At 29.5% G+C, this 21,885-nt stretch overlaps 1 protein-coding gene across 7 annotated transcripts; it reads left to right on the top strand.

The window, feature by feature from the left end:
* Nucleotides 1–7,884: 7,884 nt before the first annotated feature.
* LOC113857483 (kinesin-like protein KIN-4A) lies at nt 7,885–20,398 on the top strand. 7 transcript variants are annotated; one of them, XR_003503252.1, is made up of 26 exons: nt 7,885–8,398; nt 9,457–9,603; nt 9,690–9,839; nt 10,135–10,394; nt 10,992–11,179; nt 11,286–11,410; nt 12,066–12,102; nt 12,790–12,881; nt 13,002–13,109; nt 13,195–13,308; nt 13,501–13,594; nt 14,325–14,437; nt 14,930–15,025; nt 15,122–15,235; nt 15,330–15,446; nt 15,524–15,604; nt 16,466–16,537; nt 16,628–16,721; nt 16,796–16,827; nt 17,192–17,289; nt 17,392–17,484; nt 17,583–17,804; nt 18,140–18,302; nt 18,584–18,736; nt 18,814–19,121; nt 19,934–20,398. XR_003503252.1 is itself a non-coding variant. In XM_027489431.1 (25 exons), exons 1-25 carry the CDS (start codon nt 8,282–8,284, stop codon nt 19,024–19,026), a joined length of 3,087 nt encoding a protein of 1,028 aa, XP_027345232.1. In that variant the 5' UTR covers nt 7,922–8,281. The 7 variants fall into 7 exon arrangements, 2 of the variants coding, with proteins under 2 accessions (XP_027345232.1, XP_027345231.1); XR_003503253.1 differs by having other exon boundaries at nt 18,814–19,111; nt 19,934–20,182; XR_003503254.1 differs by having other exon boundaries at nt 18,814–19,111; nt 19,923–20,182.
* The last annotated feature ends 1,487 nt before the right edge of the window (nt 20,399–21,885 follow it).

Raw genomic sequence — 21,885 nt, 5'->3', positions numbered from 1 at the left:
TATCCTCTCTCGCTATAAGTGAGGTCTCGTTGAGGTTCTATGACTCCTTCTCTATCTAACGGTGAAATTCTGGGGAATCCAATGAGAAAAAGTTAGGTGAAGAAAGAGAAATTGAAGTTAACATCTTAGTCAGAAAAAAAAAAAAAAAGGTGTGTTCTGTGTGTTTTTAAAGTAAATGAATAGAAAAAAGTTTCTTAGGCAGTCAATGGAATGGGTACGCTTACATAAAAAAGGGAAAGTATATATACTAAATAATATATGCATTAAAAAATTATAAATATATTTAATAAATATTAATATTATTGGTGTGTTGAAAATTAGAATTAAAATAAATATAAACTATGACTCGTTTGTCAAAATTAATTTAAAAAATGGGTCTGGTAAATCATGCATAATTTATTACTACCCTTTATCTTGATTTCAAAAATCAATTCCAAACTATCCAAAGATAAACTAATCAAACTCAAATACATTTTTTATTAAAGTCTAATAAATTATGGTCATGATACACTTTAAATTAAAGATGAATATAACTCACTACATAAACAAATTTCCTCTAAAGTCTGTATAATACATTATTGGTTTCCTCGAACTATTTTCTCCGACTCTTCTTAACCAAGAAAGGTGATTGCTATGCTTGACTTATATTTTACAGGATTAAAATCTAAGCAAAGCTAAATATCAATAACAAGCAAATATATATGTTGCCCTTTTCACAATAATGTTTTATGGGTACAGAATCAGAAGTGGATGCTCTGATCTAGAAGGACACACCAACCCAGTTGCTGTTATGTTCTCCGAGGAATCCCAATACTTGTTTCATATCTCATATATTTCTTCCAAACAAAAATAAAGGCCATAAATACAATATCTTCGAAATTTATTTAATTAATCAGTTAAGTAAACCACTTTGCTTAGCTTTGGATCCCTCCCCCACATTACATGTACCAACTCATAAAAGTTAACTCCTCCCAAAATTACAATATGTTACAGTTTTTTTTCCTTTCTTTTCATTTCCATTTCTTTCTTTTGTTTTGGTGCATCTTACATGCGACAAATAAGTTACAAAGAAAATAATGAAGTGGGATGGAATCCAAGAGCAACTTCCAAATAAAAGGGTAATTGTAATAATCCAAATGCTTGCAATATATTATTGAACCAGAAAACATAATGACGAAAAAGAGGAAAAGGCATATAGCACACATGTAAGAGAAGAACTTAAAAAAAAAATAAAAAATTTCCACAAGATATTTATATTTGGCTTAAATTTAAATGGACTTTGCAGACTTCAAAATTAAAAAGTCTGCACGATTAAACAAAAATTATTTTCTACATGATCGGTAAGGTTCTCCGGAATTGAAGATGCAATCAATATTGAAATATTTAGTACTATTATTATTATTATTATAATTGAAAATATTATTATAAACTTTTAAGGATGATTTTGAACATCTAAAAATAATATAATTTTACTAAAAGAATATTTATCATATCATAAATACAAAATGAATATTTTTACATACTGAAAATCAACCAAAAAAATGATTAATGAAACTATTATTATTATTATTTATCAACCTGAATATATTTGATAGATTAAAATTATGCAAGACAAATAAATGCAGACATAAAAAATATTGTACAAGATTAGCATATGATCTGAAATTGGTGTTTGAAACTGGGAAGGGGGACCGGAGGCAGAAAGAGGGTGGTTATAAACTTTGGAAAGTGGCTATTTTTATGAACATGTGAGTGAGGGCCCAAAAGCTTCTTCTTGCCCTTATGCTACGTCTCATTGTGGTGCCTATCCCTTTCAGTCCCAAACTTTTCATAGTAATTTATCTTTCTGCACACAAAGCTGCCATATTGACTCTGCTTCCTGGGACTCCACAGCTGGTCCTGGACCAGAAACAAATGATGCCCTTTCTTTCCTCTTCCATCCATTGCTGTCACCTATTTCTCATTCGAATAAATAAAAAATCAGCTACGGCACCATGCACATTTTTGGATACATAACCCTCATTTTATATTAATGAGCAAAACAAAAATACAAAATTAAAATTACTTAATTTACGATAACTTTCTTAACTTAACTGTAGATAGATACTCTCTAACATTTACATTATGATAGAATAAAATAAGAGGAAGATTATTCCCGATTATTCCCTGGTGACCAAGGAGAAGAAGAGCTGTCTTAGTGCGTGACGATACTTTAATTCTATCGAATAATCAAAAGATGGCAATAGCAAATTATTTTTAAAAATAATTTTTATTTAAAATTTAATTAGAATTTTTTAATTGTTAGTGTATTAAAATTTAACTTTATTCTTTAAGACAAAAAGTATAGTATAATTTTTAAAATTTATTTCTCACTTGTTTTTGGTGCATCAGCAGTCCTATTAATTAGCTTTCAATGAGTTTGTTCATTTTTGTCCTTATTTATAGGTCAATTCCGCCAGTTTTCCGTATTGTTCTAAGTTCAATATTTTCGAAAGTGATTTTAAAACTTAATTGACGGGAAAAAAAAAAAACTTTACTTGTCCTGTCACAGTTTTAAAACTCGTATATGCCACCTATACTTAAGGTTTTTTAATTTTTCTAAAAATATAAATCGTACATGACATATATAACTTTTATTTTATTAAAATAAATTAAAAAGTTAAAACTTTTACACTATCATATGATAATTCATTCTCATGTCAATAAGAATCTTTATTTTTTATATTAATTAATATAAATGTTACATCAATAATGTATTCTAATTAGTTAATAATGTAATTTTTTTAAAAAATATAATAAAAATAAATATATACATTTACAATGATTGCTATTATATAGTCATTTACTACTGAAGTTAGTAAATTTTACACATTTGAAGAAACTAATTTGAATATTTGATGTTATTATTTTTTATTATATATATAATTAATTTGTAGTTCAAAATACTAATAAAAATAATAATGATGTTATTTTTCTTTATTAATGATATCACAAAATTTTTTAATACATTATTAAATTTTAACATTGTTCTTAATATTAGATATATTATTAGTGTGATTCAGTTCTTCAAATATGAATGAAGTTAAAATAAAATAAAATAAAAAATATATACTCAACTTAGTGCTTTTTAAAGATTTTTTTATTAACTTAAATATATACATATATTTATTTTAAATTAAAATATAAAAATCGTATATATCATGTAAGACTTATATTTTTAATTTTCCATGACATGTACAACTAGTATTTTTTATTTTTTTTTAAATATGCAAGTCATAACCCTAAATCATATTGGGTTTACTTATCTATATATATAAAAAATACAAATAAAGAATACGAATTACACTAATTACATAAATAACTAAACACATACTCTTAAATTTACGTTACACTAATTACGTAAAAAACTTATTTTTAACTCTTGACAAAATATTAAAGGTTTTTAAATTTTAACATGTGAAACTTTATTTAGTATTTAGTATTTTTGTCATAAATAATTAGAAAGATATAACATGGATGATTTAATGTATAACATTTTGCTTCTTATAATGATATTCTTATGCAGTAAATATTGATTAGAATGAATTATTCATTCAAGTTTTACATTAAAAATTAAAATAAAAAGAGATAAAAAAAAAAAAGAAAATATTTGATTTTTTTACGGTAGTAACATGTAAGTCTTTGAATGTATTGGAAATTTAAAAAGTTGTGTTAAATTAGAGTTTAAAATTTTAACTACTGTAAGTAAAATAATTATAATTTTATTTATTTTAAAAAAATAAAATTATATTGAGAATTTATAAAAGTAAATAGGATGTGTCAAACTATATTAATTTTTTTTTGTGAAACAGAATACAGATAGTTCACTCTTCCCTGACAGTAAAATCATGTGTAAAATTAGTTGTATAACTTCTACACTCATAAATACATATGTGATCCAATTGTTAGAAATAATATTTAATCCCATAATAATGTAATTAATGTTTTTTTTAGCAATTTAAATTTTATATATACTCATAATTTTTGGAAGCATATTTTACAAATTCATATTTATTTGAGAAAATCACTTGTGTGTGGTCTTAGTGATTTTTTTTATATGATGTTTAAAATTAATATATACTGAAATATGATATCCTCAAAAAATATTATGAAAACATGAGATTTAAAAAAATTGAAAAAAATAAAAATTCAAAAATTGCAAATGACAAATTTGAATATCATATTTTTGTAATTTTTCTAAAATTTTATATTTTTAATATATAATATTTTAAAATCTCATATTTAAGTTAATTTTCCAGTTTTAGTTGTTGATAATATATTTAAAATAGTATCATTTCTCGTATATTAAATGAAACATTTTATACAATAGTGTAACATATTGATTTTAAATAACCGTTACACCTATTTTAACATAAATAAAATAAAAAGGATATAATTTCAATTTTAAAAAATTGAAAAACATGTTTCAATGTCCATTTTACGTTAGTCCTATGATTGATTTTGAAGTGTTTAAGATCACTAAAATATGTTTGTATTGAAAAGTATTTTTAGAAAGTATAAGAATTAATATTTTAATTTTAAAACAAATAGAAAAATCAACTAGTTAAAAGGTGTTTTTTACCTATTGAAAATTAAATGCTGTAAAAAATATCTGTCGACACTAGAGACTCAATATTTTAAGATCTACAATATCGCGTGATGTACTTTGTCGTGAGCGAAAGTTATTAGTTAATTAAGACAACCGTAGCATTGGTATTTTGAATTAGACAAATTAATTTCGAAATATTTGAAGACTTGTTTATACGTGTATGCATAAGATTATATGACATTAAACATTAAATTTAATAAAATAATATTTTTAATAATTTATTTTTATAAAAAAAAAATGACTTGCTTCTATTATCACCATTATTATTAATGTAATATTATTACTTAATTACATATGAGTGTTATTATTGTTATGATTTCTGTCCTCATTTTCATTTTCACTCTCTATGTTATTATTGCACCTATGACCATATTGATTCACCCCTCAAATTATCTATATTTATTTTTTACTTTACCAACACCCTTTATTTTCATTTTTATCGTAATTGCTTATTATTATTATTATTATTATTATTATTCAATTGTTGAAGTCATTGTTAATATAATTACATATAAATTAATTTATTAAAATTTAAAATTTTAATTCATATAATATTAAGTGGGCGCATAATCCTTTTTTTAAGATATGTTATTTTGTTATTAAAAAATTCACCTTTAATAGCAAGTTGTTTGTATGAATATAAAAGCGTAATTTATTTCATGAAGCGTGAAAATATCTTTTAAATACTAAAATAATCAACAACAAATTATTTAAAGAAAATTTTGATGAGAGAAACATATGGTAAATAAGTAAATGAATTAATTTTAGAAATTTAAGTCTTAATTGTTTTAAATAAATGAGCTAAATTTAAAAGTAACCTCATGTAAGTGGTAAGCAGATGGTAGAAGCTGGGGGAAGTTACTCTTTTCTGCCTAACCAGAATAAACATATTTTACGCTTAATATTTCACTTAACATTTTTAAATTGAAAGATAAATAAAAACCATCAATAAGAAAAAAAAATGTTCATATTGCGTTTTTGAATTTGTTTGTTGTTGAAAGATCTGAATGTGTGATTGGTAAAAGTTCGCAAGAAGTTATTTGTTGCATAAAGAAAATAAGTTAAATGTTGCTGTGTAAAAATATGAGAAAAAAAAAACTATCAACTGTTTAATGGACAGTTTATTATAATATAAAAATTGGGATAAAAAAAAAAGCATAGTTGATTAGTTATTATAAAAATGAGCGAATAAAACTTATTAGACAAATAGTTGAAAACAGCCGCCTAATTTGTTGTGGATAAAATACTAATTATATAAATATAAATTATGAGTAAATATTGCTAAATTTCGGGATCTATTTTTTGAGGCTCTCAAGAACAACTTTTAGCTACGTGGCCTAGAGCGGCCCTTAGGGAATTTTAACGGTTAATTTGATGTTATAAGAAAATACACAAGTAAAATAAAAAAATAACATTAACTAAAGATTAAAGTCAAAATTATTAACTATTAAGGTTTTATTTAAACACTCCTTTAAACTCTGCTATTATCAATTCTAAAAATTTCCTTCTCATTAAATTTCATGATTGACAATTTTTTTTTGGTAAAAAATGATTAATTATGAACAAGATTTTGATATTGAACAACATATTTTTCAATGAAGAGTTGTTTGGATGGAGGGAAAGAATGAGAAGAAGAAAGAAACAAGAGGAGAAAGGTTTAGTGTTGGGATGGACAGGGGAGCCATGAGGGGTAGTTTTTATTTTAATTTATTTGTAAGATTCATAAGAAAAATTCTCCTAAAATGAACAGAAATTGAAAGAAGAGAGGGAGAAGGGAGTAAGTGGAGGGAGGGATAAGTGAAAGTTGTGAGTTTTGTTTTATATATTTTTAAAAATATATTTATATGATATAAAAATATAATATAATTAATTTTTTCATTTAAATAAGTGAAATATATATATTATTTTAATCCATTAAAAAATTAAAAAATTATTGTATATATTTTTATTTTATTTCTTTTCACTCTATTTCAATTCTTATCTAAACACACCATTATGCTTATTTTTATTTTTATTTTTACACTTTAATTTAATGTATGATTTTAATTTCTTTAATTTAATTGCTCATATTAGTTTATTAATTTTTTAATTATTAAAATTAAGTCCCTTAACCCAAAATATTGTCTAATAATTAACAAAATTGTAATAGAAGTGTGACACATTATTAATTTTTATAAACTACAAAAATATATAAATAGAAATAGTAAATAAAATATAATAAATTTTATTTATTTATTATTTTTTGAGATGGTATTAATATTATGTTATATATTTATTATAAATTTATTTTTTACTAGATAAAATTAAATAAACCTTTTAATTAAAATTGATGTTTTAAAAGTTGTTATTTTAATACTAAAATTAATAATAATAGTAAAAAATATATATGAATGTTAATTAAATAATAATGTATAATAGCTATTCTATATAAAAACAAAAAAAAAATCTATTTTATATTTAAATTCAGTACTTCAATAAAACAAACTTACATTTAAGAGGTAAACCAATTTACCACAAAAATTTTCACATTTTTTCATATAAAAACAACGTCCTTAAAAATTGCAAAAATCTCTGTATAAAAAAAATCCAGAGAGTAGAAGTTTCATCCAATGAACACTGTCGCTCTTAATGTAATAATAAATAATAAAAGTAAGTAAAACGGCAAAGCAATGCAACCACTTCATTTACTCACGAGTCACACAGCATAAACAGAGTTACCGTTACATATATAATATACTGCAAATGTTTGGGGTGCGTACACTTAGACTGATATTTTTTTTTTTTGGGCTATTCACAATCACATAGACTGATTTTTTGAAAAATGATAAGTGATGCGCTGTGATAAAAAATATAAAAAATTGAATAATATTATATTATTTAAGCGTTTATGAATAAACGTTGATATATATGCATTAATATATGGCAAGTTTTATTCTTCTGAAATAATAAATCAGTATATTATAGTATTCATGACGAGGTTTTTTATAAATTATATAATAAATTGGGAGTTGTGGTGTTTTTATGAAATAATAAATTAGTCCTGTGAAAAAAACACAGGCGTTTTGTCCTTTTACCTTTGGAGGTGGTGTTAATTAACATAAAAGAAAATAAATAAAAATAAATGGAGGGAAAAGAGAGTGGCAGAGAGGGAAGGGAAGAGAGAAGACAGTTGGACGCCGGGACTTGACACGAGGAGCAGAAGAGAAAGAAAAGAACCCATAAAATAAAATAAAAGAAGAGTTAGAACAAATAATTAAAAAAAAAAAGATACCGAGGGAGAGAGAGAGAGAATGAATCTCCGTAGTCCATAGAAGTGAGAGAGAAGCAGTGAAGGAGAAGAAAAGCAATAGCGCTGATAGTGTTGTTGTTGTTGCTTAGCGGTTTCTGCTCCGCTACTCTTCAAACCTCGCTTTTTTGTTTCTTTCTTCCTTCTTCGTTTTCTCCCAACAACCTCCACTCTCTCTCTCTCTCTCTCTCTTGCTGTTAAACCCACCTTCCTTCATTCTCTCTCTCTCTCTCTCCTCTTTTGCTGTTTGCTGCTGCATCGTTTTCTTTCGTTCTATTCCTAACTGATCACTCATACACTTGTTTCCGCACTATCCTTTTTCTTTGCTTTTGGCCTTTCGGATTCCGATGGAAACATCAGAGAATTGCTCTGTCAAAGTCGCTCTTCACATTCGTCCTCTCATTGCCGATGAACGACAACAAGGTTGCATTGAATGCGTTTCCCTTACTCCTGGAAAGCCCCAGGTTCTCACTTCTCCTCCTTCTTCTTCCTCTTCCTCTTCATCGTTCCCTTTTTTTTATCTATTTTTATTCCCAGCTATATATTATTATTATTATCATCATCATCATCTTTGTCGTTTAGCTTAGAGTTCATTAATTAATGACGTGTTCATCATTTTTCGGCACCGGGGTTTGCTTAATTATATAATTTAGAAGATTCTTTCTTACTTTTTTTTATATATAAAAAATATTTACGGTTCCATTTACGATTCCTTTCTTGTTTACTTACAATGTGCGCTTAAAATTTACTTCAATAGCCTATGTAGGAAAATTAAAAATAGAAACGAAAAAAATATGAAGTTCAGCTTCAGAGGTTTCAGTTACAATTTGGGGTTAGTTGATTAGATAAAAATTATGAAATTGATGTTTGAAAGTATTGGTGGTTTTTATTAAAAAAATATTATTATTATTATTATTAGTCATGACTCGTGTCTGTATAAGTGAGACATTTTCCTTTTTTATGCAAAACTAATTTTCACATACCCTCATCCTATTTTTGATTGCTTTCTCGTTTTGCATTTTTCGTCCTTTTTCTTTATCTTACTCGCATTGAAATTGATCCGTGGGATTTGAAATTTGTCGTTGCTTGTCATTTCAGTTCTGGAAATTTAGATCATATTGTTTTGGAATTTTAAGTCATCGCACCTAACTTACATTTGTATATTCTTCTATTTTATTAAGCTGAGATCAGTGAGATAAAATGAATAGTATGATATAAGGTCACACACAGTTTTAAGAAAAAAGAAGAAAATTTGTTCTGTTAGGATTGTGGACTACTGGACTTAAATTCCATAGAAGTATACTCTTTTGCATGGAATTACAATGTTAAGTGAATCGGGAGACTTTAAATTAATGCATTCGTTGGTGAACGTTCTCTTACTTTGAAAATTGCAAGTATGGGCTCCTATTTTCCGATATTATTTTGTTGTTACACATGGAAAAGGTAAGAGTGACCTTGATAATCTGCGCATTAGTTGTGGTCTCAGCTCCTGAAAATCTGATTACGGTATTTCAATGATCAGGTTCAAATTGGGTCACATTCCTTTACATTTGATCACGTTTATGGAAATGGTGGATCTCCTTCAGCTACCATGTTTGAGGAATGCATTGCTCCATTGGTTGATGGCTTATTCCAAGGATACAACGCCACAGTACTTGCTTATGGTCAGGTTAGGTCCACTTGCATGTCATGTAGTCTAATTTGAGAAAGATTATTATGTACATCTTTCGTATTTGACATACATATTTGCCACAGACAGGATCTGGGAAAACGTATACCATGGGAACTGGCTATAGTGACAATTGTCGGATTGGGTTAATTCCACAAGTTATGAATACCTTGTTCAACAAGATTGAAACACTAAAGCATCAAACAGAATTTCAGTTGCATGTCTCCTTCATTGAGGTATATCCATTATGCTATGCTGGTCACCGTGGTCTGCGTATGCACCCTCTTGTCAAGCATTCAAACTTTGGGTTTATGTTTTAAATTTGATCCCTTATATGGTAGGTTCGTGGAACTTGTCAAATTAGGGAAGTGCCATGTGAAATGGATTTTCCACACAGCAGTTTATTTTGAAACAATGCTACAAGCTTATAATTGGCTGGCTGTGCCTGTAACATTGCTTTTTATAGGAAAAAGAAATCTTTCCGTGAATTCTTTTTCTTTTTAAGACTTAATTGTGCATTTGATTTTGAAGATTTTGAAGGAAGAGGTGAGGGACTTGTTGGATGTGGTATCTATTAGCAAATCAGAAACCTCTAACTCTAATGGCCATACTGGAAAAGTAACTGTTCCTGGAAAGCCACCAATTCAAATTCGTGAAACATCAAATGGAGTGATAACACTGGCAGGAACAACTGAAGTTGCTGTAAGTACATTACAGGAGATGGCTGCTTACTTGGAGCAGGGTTCTTTGAGTAGGGCAACAGGAAGCACAAATATGAACAACCAGTCCAGGTAAATAATGAGCACTCAGTCTTCCTTGTCCCCCAAATAAATAAATGATGCTCAATGCTGTCATTTTGTGTTTGATAGTTCAGAAAATTGAAGCAGTTTCTTCACACTATGGATTCTGCTCTGGTGATATTTTAATGTGTGTTGCGAAATTTAACATCCTTTTATTGTAAACTTTTGTAATATCAAATTCCAAATCATGTTCATTGTATTAGGAAGATGAGTACTGAATGAAAAATCATCCTTTATTTTGTAAAATCAGATGATGTTTTGTATATGAAATTATCTAAATGGGAAAGCAAAACAACCGAGACTAATAAAAGACAGTATCATTTTCTTTTTTAATTCGTATTTATTAATTATCAATAATTTGGTTTGGAATGCTTTCTAAGTACTGTTTTTTCTTGAATATAGTTTTTCTACGGTTTCTTTGTCTTTTCTGTAGTAGGGGTGGGTAAGTTTTAACATTTCATCATAATTTCCATTGGATTCTGAACTCACACAACAAATATGATGATGGAAAAGTCTTATTTTTATGGTTTCCCCTAAATTAAATCTTTATAATCTAATAATGTGTTGTTCGTCTTTTGCTTGTATTAGTCGGTCACATGCCATTTTCACCATTACATTAGAGCAGATGCGCAAACTCCATTCTGTTTCTCTTGCCAATGACACCTCAGATGAGGATATGGGTGAAGAATACCTTTCAGCAAAGCTTCACTTGGTAGATCTAGCTGGATCTGAACGAGCTAAAAGAACAGGTTCTGATGGTCTTCGTTTGAAAGAAGGTTGGTGATACATGATTAACCTGAGTACCTTTTATACTTTTGTTTCAAAAATAGTGTCAACCAGTGTTTCAATATTGAAAATAAGGATTTGATGACTATTTAATAGGCATACATATCAATAAAGGTCTTCTTGCTCTTGGAAATGTCATAAGTGCACTGGGGGATGAGAAAAAGCGAAAGGAGGGCATGCACGTTCCTTATCGGGATAGCAAACTCACTCGACTCTTACAGGTTAGAGTAACATTTTGTTCTTTGACATACTAGTTGTGTATACACACACGCACATGTACACACACCTTTCATGTATGGTTTTAAAATGTCAAACTTTGCTCCTTTCACAATAAATCACTCCTCTCATGTGACATGGCCCCTATATATCTATCATTGATTCATTTTTTTTCTGTTGGTATAACTTTTGGTCTTTGTCTAACTTGTTAATTGTCTCATTTTTTGCCATTGTAGAATCAGCTTTACGATAGCTTTCTTTTTTGGTAGTATTATGCAATGTCTTGATAACACTTGCAATGGACAATCTATTTTAACATATTCTTTGTATATTTCATAGTTTAATCAAAAGCTTTAAAGATTCTATCTTCTGTAACCTCATAAATATTATGGACTCCAACTTGTTTGTGGTTTTTAAGCTTTCAAGGAACTAACTATTGAATAAAAAAATCAAATGAAAGTATACAGTATTAAATAATTAAATTTTGGTGTTATCAACATAATAGCTACTGGTTATCTGTATCTTCTATATGGAAGTCAGCAAGCTTGACATTACTTGTGAGTTTACCCTTTCAATTGAAGACTGTAACTAAGAATTCTTGGTTCTTGATATCAGTCTCTTAAGAATCTTTTGATCCATAGTCACTGGTCCTTGTTGCAGGATTCACTTGGTGGAAATAGCAAAACTGTCATGATAGGTAATACTGCTGAAAGTTGATTCATGGCTCCCAATATTTCAAGCGCTTAAGCATGTTCCTGTTTTCTCTCGTATTCAATCCCCTTAAAATATGAATTACTCCTCATTATTAATGTATAAGCCTGTTAACTAATTTCAAGTTCTTGTAGTAACATTTATTTTCTTCTTGGTCCCTGAAGACTATTTGTTTTTCAATGTTTTGTTGTGCATATTCCTATTATATACCACAAAATTAGATGGGCAGTATTTTCGTCTTTTTAATTATATTTTAGGAAAACTTATTTATGCCCCTTTTTTACATGCAATTTATACTATCTTTTTATCACAATATGAATACAGTAAGGGAAAGATTAATTTGGCCAAGTGGAAAAAGATACTGTAGGAGTGCATCTTATTTATTTACAGACATGTTGATTGATCAACAGTTTGGCAAAACATCAAGTAGGCCTATTAAAGACAAAATGAAATTGGACCACATATTCAGATAAAAGCATTTGTTGGTTTTGGATTCTACATGATGAGTTAAAGATATTTCTTCTTTTAGACATATTTATTAGATACTGTATAGCTTATATTAAAAATAGACAATGAATTATTGTCATATACAGATAAACTTATAATATTGTTTCCCTAATCAAACTAAATTTTTTACTCACTTTTTAAACACAAATGTTTCCCCTTTTCCCAGCTTGCATTAGTCCTGCTGACATCAATGCTGAGGAATCACTCAATACTCTCAAGTATGCAAATCGTGCTCGCAATATTCAAAATAAGCCTGTTGTAAGTTTCCATGATCAATTTTTACTTTATCGTTCTTGTCCTGTTCTTCACCTTAGGAAGATGAGGAAATTCATTCTGGTCAAGTTTCATTTGTTATAATCTATATTGTTAATTTTACAGGTTAATCGAGATTTAATATCCAATGAGATGCAGCAATTGCGCCAGCAGTTAAAGTACTTGCAGGCTGAACTCTGCTCTCGGGGAGGAGCTCCCGCCGATGAAGTGCGGGTAGTTATCATAACTGAAAGTTGCATTTTGAATTAGCATGAGATAAATTGAGTTTCATATATTGTCTGCTGCTCTTCTTGTACAGGTTCTTAAGGAAAGGATTGCTTGGCTTGAGGCAACTAATGAGGACCTCTGTAGAGAACTTCATGAATATCGCAGTAGATGTGCTTTTGTAGAGAGATGTGAAATTGATGAACCAGTATGTGAATAGGAAAATCTTTAAAACTAAAATGCTTGTCTTTTACTATAACTTTTATTGATTAAATATCATTGAAATAATTGGATGGATATAAAGCATATTAGTGGTTATATATGGTTATGGTGTATGCTAATTTTGCTTCCTTGAAAATTACCACAAAATGGTACTTAATGCTTTTTTTCGTTTTCTCAGGATGGACACATTTATCTCATGAAAACTGATGGGCTTGAGAGGTGCTTCCAGAGCTCAGATTCATCTGACCATCCTATGGCTGGAAGTATATCAGGTAGATGTTAGAACCGTGGCAGAGAAACATATGATTGATGTCAATAAGAGACTTAAAAGTGTGGAATGTTTATTATAGGAAGAAGGGTAGAAAAGAGTCAGCTGCCGAAGATAAACATTAAGACTTAGCTAATGTTAGTTTGTTAATGTTGCTAGCAAATTCTGTAAATAGTTAGTTTCTTGATTGAGGTACTATTGATTCTGTTGGTTGTTTTGGGGAGGATTTTATTCTCTGTGCAAGAGCTTGGGGGATTCTTTGGTAATCCTAATTCTTTCTAGTGATGAATAAAACCACCATTTTTCTTCAATCCTTACCTTGATTTTATCTCTGAACCCTAACAGTAGACATTATTTAGCTGTATTTTGAGTCATAAGAACCCAGTTGATTTTATAATTTAAGAATTTCAATATATTTGAATTTGTAACATGGTAGAGGGGGAGAGGAAATAGATAACTCATCCTCCTGCCTCCATTTTTCTGGAAAAATGTATGAGCTTTTGTCCAAGTTACTACATTTATGGAGGGTGTACATTCGCCATACTTCAGCACTAGAGTCTAGAGATGAATGATATGGGATTAAGTGGGGTTTGGTACTTAGTTGTTCCCCACTGTGTTTGAGATGTTGAGTAGCTCCCGACTATGTTGGTTTTGATTTGTTGAGAGAAGCTGTTACACTTTTGGTTGAGTCATCAACATTGGGATGCTATCTCCTTTTTTCTCTCTTTTTGCAGGTGAGGATTCAAGGGAAACTGATGAAGCGGCAAAAGAGTTGGAGCATGTAATATTACAAAATACCATGGATAAAGAGATGAATGAGTTGAATAAGCGCTTGGAGCAAAAAGAGGTTTCATTTTTATAATTTGTTTTGAAATCGTACATATGAGTGATCATAAATGTCTCCTGCGAAGGTTTTTTTAATCTATTTATGCACATTTTAGAACCCCTTTTTTTTTTAGTAAAAAACATTAAATTTGATGAGATGTGAACTTGTATGTGTAATAGTAGTTTATCTCTCAGAAGCAAACTTAGTGCCTCTATCTAGCTGTTGAGAAGGGATGGCAAAAGAATTCTAGGTATTAGCCAAGTTAGTATCTTTCAAGAAGCAATCTAGGAAGGGTAAAACAAAAATGAATGATATTGGAATGTGTTAGTTTATTTAATTGGTCCATAAGCTAAGACTGCAGGACCCCAAAGAGAATAAATCTGTAAATGCAGTGTTAACTTTATGGTGTTTCATATATGGGTGAACATAAAGCCATATCATTCTCTATTATGACCGAGGCAGAGAGATGAGCTTTCAATTGAGTATCTGAATCTGTCCCCTTTTCTCTCGCAGTCTGAGATGAAGCTTATTGGAGTTGATACTGAAACACTCAAACAACACTTCGGGAAAAGAATTATGGAACTAGAGGAAGAGAAAAGAAAAGTGCAGGTTGAACTGGACTTATTTAAATTTTTAATAGCTGTCAAGTGCTACACAAGAAGTCTCTTTTTATCCTAGTGATGGATTTTGGACTGATAATGACAGCAAGAGAGGGACCGTTTATTGCATGAGGTAGAGAATCTTGCAGCTAACTCAGATGGGCTAGGACATAAAACTCAAGATGTTCGTGGCCAAAAGTTGAAAGCATTGGAAGCACAGGTGATTTTTAATTTTCATTAATTCCATTCTCAAGTCATAAGGTTATCTTTCTTGGACAATAATTTGTTTTTCTAAAAAAATATTGAAACATCAGATTTTAGATCTCAAGAAGAAACAAGAAAACCAGATGCAGCTATTAAAGCAAAAGGAGAAGAGTGAAGAAGCTGCCAAAAAACTGCAGGCTGAGATACAATATATCAAGGCTCAGAAGGCCAGTTCCCATTTGTTGAGCTAATTAATTATTAAGATTTTTTTCATGTCTGACATTTGTATTCATATACGTTGCAGGTTCAGTTGCAGCATAAAATGAAGCAAGAGGCAGAACAATTTCGACAATGGAAGGCTTCTCGTGAGAAGGAGCTACTCCAGGTGGTCTGCTTACCTTTATAAAGATGACATCATAATTTTGTTTGAACTAAAGAATGCAGGGGAATTTCAATATGCCTTGCTGTGATCAACTTGAGGTCCCTGTTGCTGAATCTTAGTGTGCTGCTTATCCCATCAAATTATAAAATCCGTGATTGCGTATTGCATTAAATAACTGCTGTTAGATATAAACCATTTGAGTTTTCTTCTAATAGTTTTAACTTTTGTGATAGTTGTTCATGACATGATATTAGAGCCTCTATGACCAAGTGATCAGGTGTTTGTTCCTTGTTCCCATTCGTTTAAATAAAAATGAAATTTCTTCACAAGGTAAAGTGGATTTTGCATTACCCCTGCTTCAAGTCCAAAGGGCTGTTGTTTGAGGAACATGTTAGACATAGAAACAATTTGTACTTTTTAAGCCTTCACCGAACATCTTAAGCTTTTGGGAGAGTTAGTCTTTGACAACTACGCTTCTATTTCAAATAAAATGACAAAATAATTAAACATTAAAATTTAAATAAAATACTGTTCCTCTAGGCTTTTGCTTCTTGTCAAGCATGTTTATTGTGGTTAACCTTTATTTTGTTCTGTAATTTTAGTATTTTGTTATGTTTTATATATCAGTTGTCAAAATGCATCATAAGGGAAACTCGTCTTTTAAGTTGAGCTTTCTACTTGATTGACTCTATAATTTGAAGTTTTATTCTTTTATTTGGATATTGATCTGTAGAAAATTTTGTAGATTTGCAATGGTGTCCTCTAACAATTAATCATATGCTATGGTTGTACTTAAAACTTTGAGTAATGCGTGTGGTTGTGTCGTATTACTGTAACTTTAATCTTGTTTTTCATTTTAAGCAGTTGAAAAAGGAGGGAAGAAGGAATGAGTATGAAAGACATAAACTTGAGGCTCTAAACCAGCGTCAAAAAATGGTAAGTTAAAGATCTAAAATTAATTGGAAATTAATGTGTGATTATTATAGAATGAGAAGGAAGTAGATAAGTGTTAATTATTATGTGCAGGTTCTTCAGAGGAAGACAGAGGAAGCAACAATGGCTACAAAAAGGCTAAAAGAATTGTTGGAAGCCCGCAAGTCTTCTCCCCGCGACAACTCTGGTACAATTTGACTTGGAATTATTTTCTTTTTACTGCGTACTCTAGTTTCCTAACTATTTTGCTGTCTCTTTCAGTTTATTCAAATGGACATCTACAGCCTGGGCTGGTAATAATCTATGCTTATATATTATGCAATTTGTCAGCTTACAAGTCAATAAAAAATGTTGTGATAAAGCAGTGCAGCTTTGTATGCTTCTTGTTAGCTACCTTTGAACCAACCATAAAGTGAAACAGTGTTATCCTTATGCATCTTTTGAAAAATTGATAATCTTTCTACATGCTATTAAATCAGGCTGGCAAGTTGATTTGAATTGTATTTAGTTAAAGTCTGCTGTTGAATTTATTTCCTGACATGTTAAAATTAGTATGCTTTTAGACCTCCATACCATCCCTTCAAATTGACTTTTCTGTGATTTAATATTTCCAATGAATTTGTTTTAGAACAATTTTAACCTGATGTTTATGTCCAGGTCAATGAAAAATCCCTCCAAAGGTGGCTTGATCAGGAGCTGGAGGTGATGTTACATGTTCACGAAGTTCGCGCTGAACATGACAAACAAAATCAAGTGTATGTGAACACAGTTTCTTTTTATCCGTTTTCCCCTTTTAGTACAGAATATCACATTCCCAAACTATCTCTTCTTTTACAATTGATTGGAATTTTTTCTAGACAAGCTGCATTGGAAGAAGAGTTGGCTTTTCTAAAACAGGATCAATTTTCTGATGGGCAGAGTATTCTTGCAGGAAAGAGCAGATATTTGAGGTAGAAATTTTTCATGCGTCTTGTTCTCTCTGTTGCTATTTTGGAGTAATTCCCTATTTCTGTAACTTACTTTTTCCTCTTGTTTTCCCATTTGATAGGCTGTTATCCATGTCACCCGATGCAAAAGTTGAGAGAATAGCTTCTCTTGAAAACATGCTGAGCATGTCTTCAGTTGCTTTGAAGGCCATGGCTTCACAACTTACTGAGGCAGAAGAAAGAGAACGAATGTTAAATAACCGTGGACGATGGAACCAGCTCCGCTCAATGGGAGATGCAAAGCATGTGCTTCAGTATTTGTTCAATGCTACTGCAGAAGCAAGGTGCTTTCAGAATCTTCTGAGATTCTGATTAATCTTTTATAGCATCTATTTATATCAGTTGACTTGAATGTGAGAAAGTTATCAATTTATAAAGATGCACTTTTACTAAGTAGACCAAAGTCTTTGGCAAGTGACTAGAGGGAAAATCTGAGCAGTGTGTCAGAGTCTGTTGAGACTTGATATGATTATTTACTTTATCAACTGCACATTAGCACTTTTTTTTGGCTGGGTATTTTTTTTTCGTTGGCCATATTAAATGTCAGCTTTTTGGGAAAATCTTAAGAGTCTTCTTGTTTCCTATTCTAAGTAGTGGTTGCTGGCATAATCTTTAATAGGTGCCAATTGTGGGAAAAGAACATGGAACTCGAGGACTTGAAAGAGCAACTAAATGAGCTTGTAGCACTACTGCAACAAAGTGAAGCACAGAGAAAAGAACTTGTGAAGGAGCAAAAAATAAGGGAACAAGCTGTTGCCATCACATTGGATACATCGGCATTGGTGAGATTTTACTCATTCTATTATCAATTAGCATGAGCTTGTGCAGTAAAATGTTTCAACTACTACATTAGACAGCTATAGATTGTCGGTAACAAGCGTTTGAAATAGTTTAGTGCACGATTAAAAAACTCGTGCAAAAGAGTACTTCTAGTGGCGCCGATGATTTTGAGAAATGACCGTCTAAACCTTCATACCTTATTTTATTGGAGCCAAAATCATGTATATCAATTCTTTAGATTCTTAACTAGGATTATAATCAAGTTTCTTACTGAAACTAACAGGAAAACTCACGGTCCTTGAAACACCTTGCGGACGAAATGAGTGGTCCTTTGTCTCCAATGTCACTTCCTGCACCGAAGCAACTCAAATTTACTCCTGGAGTTGTTAACTGGTCAATCAAGGAGTCGGCTACGTTTTTAGATGAAGCACGAAAGGTATCCCTCATTCATTTCATTTCTCTGATGATGATAATTTTTATTTTTCAATTAAGCTGTAATGGTTTTAAATTCAGATGATACCCATTGGAGACTTGTCAACAAAGAGGCTAGCAGCTATTGGGCAAGCCGGAAAACTTTGGAAGTGGAAGAGAAGTCATCATCAATGGCTTCTACAGTTTAAATGGAAGTGGCAGAAGCCCTGGAAACTCTCAGAATGGATTAAACACAGTGATGAGACAATTATGAGATCAAGGCCCAGAGCCCAAGCTTTGATTAATGCGATGTGATGTGATATTGAGCTCGTAGTAAGGGACATTTATGATTCTGAATATTCACCGTGGTGTGTTTCAATACGACTTGACTAGTGGAAAGGTAATTGCAGGTAATCTTTATTCTGTTGTTCCACAATTATTTTTAGCATCCAAGACTGCTCAGTTTTGCTAGATGTGCGTTGAAATCTTTTCCGTACTATCTAAAGTACTACGTAGGTATTGCATGAATTCTTTATACCGATAAACCAGCTGATTGATACCATGAGAGAAGAAAATAAAATAAATCAGCAAGATACGAATCAAAATTTTCATATAAGTAAATATCAACACCTGTAAACTCTGTCACGTAAGCTCTATGTTTAATTTCTCTTAAAAGAGGATGCTAGGAATACCCTTTTTTTAACACTTAATTATTTATTAGAATTTATTGAAAATTACTTAACTAACGTGAATTTTATTTTTTTTCATTTTAAATTAATGTTTTTCTTTATCGTATTTTTGTAAAAAGAATGTGTTAGAGAGTACAGAGTTAGCTTTTTCTCTTAAATACTTACCTATAAACTTGTGTAGATATTTTTAAGTTGGGAATCAAATATTTATCTCAGTTGAAAAGTTCTCATAAATTGAATTATGCGCTATTCTTTCAGAAATCGTAAGTCCTTAATTTTCTTGTCGTTTGTGTATTATTTATTTTACAAAATATACTTAACTAGCTTATGCTATTTCTCCGCAAGTGTTTTAACTATATTCCTTTTACCACATCACTTCAAGATGTTTCCAACTCATTGGGTTGAGAATTTGTGGACATTGAACAGAATCAGTGGCATACCATGTATGAGTAACGTCCATGATTTCTGAAAATTTTGTTAATTATCAGCTTCCTATAGTTGAATTATTCTCACAATTTGCAGTTTGCACCCAGGCATGATGTAAATTGGAAGAGTTTTCTGGGATTTGTCGGATCTTTTTGTGGAGGTACAGTTCGGTTATTGGAGAAGGTTGTCATGATTCTGTGTAGCCTGTAACAACACATGGTAATTGGTAGGTGTAGCTGACACGGACAGTATCAGAGGAAGGAATTAGTTTTATAATACATATATTGATAGGGAACTTCAAACTACTGCATAGATTAGAATATGTAGTTTGTGAAGTTGTTTCATGTTAATTCTGTAATTTTGTTTTAAATTTTTTTTTTTTTTTTTTTTTTGTGGATTGTGATCAGTTCAGCGTCAACTTTGTTACGTGCTTGGTCTCTCCCTGTTTTGTAATCAACAAAAGCAACAGAGACTGGGACGTGGGGAAAGAGGACAAGCTGGAAATCTTAATTCGTCACATGAACGACACAATGTATATAATCAAGAGCAATATTATCAATATACTTTTTGACACACATTTTATTATTAATTAAAACTTATTAAAAATTTTAAAAAAATAATTGAAGAGTGAAAAAAATGAGACTTGTATGTTTTTTTATATAATTTTTAATAAACAGTAAAATATGTTGCTAGTATTATTCATATAAATAATAAATGGTTTCAACGATGTTAATTTCAGTTATGAAAAATGAGTTTTTTTAGTAATATTCTTAAAGATGAGTTTAAACACTAAAAAATAGTAAAATTTTATTCAAAATATAAAATATAATAAATATTTTATTTTAATAACATTATTATTATATATTTAAACTCAGTTTTTAGAATTGAAGTAAAACTGTATTTTTAATGTTCAAATTTTATATGACAAAATCATAAGTTGTGTATCTCATAATAGGACAACAAATAAGTGCCGTCATACAGAAATTAATAAAAAGAGATAAAGACAATATACACATGTCATGATACGTAAGATTTTCTTCCTCACGAGTGTATAATGTAAAAATATTACATGCACCTTATTCTATGTTTTAAATTAAGTAATTTATTAGTTAATTAAATAACTTGAATTTTTAATATATATATATATATATATATATATATATTATTTTTAATATCTTATTATATATCTATGCGCAACCCATAAAAACCTCAAACAATTTGTAAAAATTGTCACTTATACTACATCATATAATGTGGTAGTTAATCACATAAGAATACCCTTTAGCCTTCCTTGTAGAGGGAAAAAAAATGTACGTTTTTTTGTGTTGTTTTTTCTTGGATATTGATTTTTTCAGTTTAAATTTACTTAAACAAAAAATGATTTTGTCTTGAACCAAAAAAATTTGCTGAAGCAAATTTAGTAAAATGTAATTTTTGTTTAAACAAAAAAAATCGCTTAAGTCAAAATTATAAAAAAAAATTAAATATCTTTTTTTTCTAAACTATAGAAAATTTGAGCAACTTTTGTTTCTTACTAATAATTATCTAATTACCAAAGACTCTTATATATTTTATTCTACTAAATATTCTAAATGTATTGTTTAATGTGCTACTTATGCTAAACATTAGTGAGGTAAAACTATTTGAAATCAAGTTAAATTGTTGAAAATGATGATAAAGATTATAAGCCTGATAATTTTGAGAAATTAATTAAAAAATAGTTGCATTATTACATGTTTTGAAATAATTAAATTTTTATAATGTGACTATATAATCTTGCACAAATATTTTTAAATGTATTGTTTAGTGTGCTATTTGTACTAAACATTAACGAAGTAAAACTATTTAGAATAAAGTTAAATTGTTAAGAATGATGATAAAAATTATAAAAATAATAACTTTAAAAAATTAGTTGAGAAATAGTTATATTATTACATGTTTTGAAACACTTGAGTTTTTATTGTATAATTATAAAGTGTGACTATATTATTTTGCATAAATATTTTTTAACTTTTCTATAATTTAAAGAGAAAAAAGATAAATTTTTAAAACTTTTTGT

This window comes from Abrus precatorius, unplaced genomic scaffold, assembly GCF_003935025.1.
Source record: "Abrus precatorius isolate BTA unplaced genomic scaffold, Abrus_2018 Scaffold2, whole genome shotgun sequence".
NCBI classification, from domain to species: domain Eukaryota; kingdom Viridiplantae; phylum Streptophyta; class Magnoliopsida; order Fabales; family Fabaceae; genus Abrus; species Abrus precatorius.
The sequence above is the reverse complement of the archived record's forward strand: the minus strand, read 5'-3'. Positions and strand labels throughout refer to the sequence as shown.

Coding starts and splice junctions, on each gene's coding strand:
- LOC113857483 (XM_027489430.1), top strand. CDS start 8,282: ATGGAAACATCAGAGAATTGCTCTGTCAAAGTCGCTCTTCACATTCGT. Junction 15,447..15,523: donor AATATATCAAGGCTCAGAAG/GCCAGTTCCCAT, acceptor TATACGTTGCAG/GTTCAGTTGCAGCATAAAAT. Junction 15,605..16,465: donor GTGAGAAGGAGCTACTCCAG/GTGGTCTGCTTA, acceptor CATTTTAAGCAG/TTGAAAAAGGAGGGAAGAAG.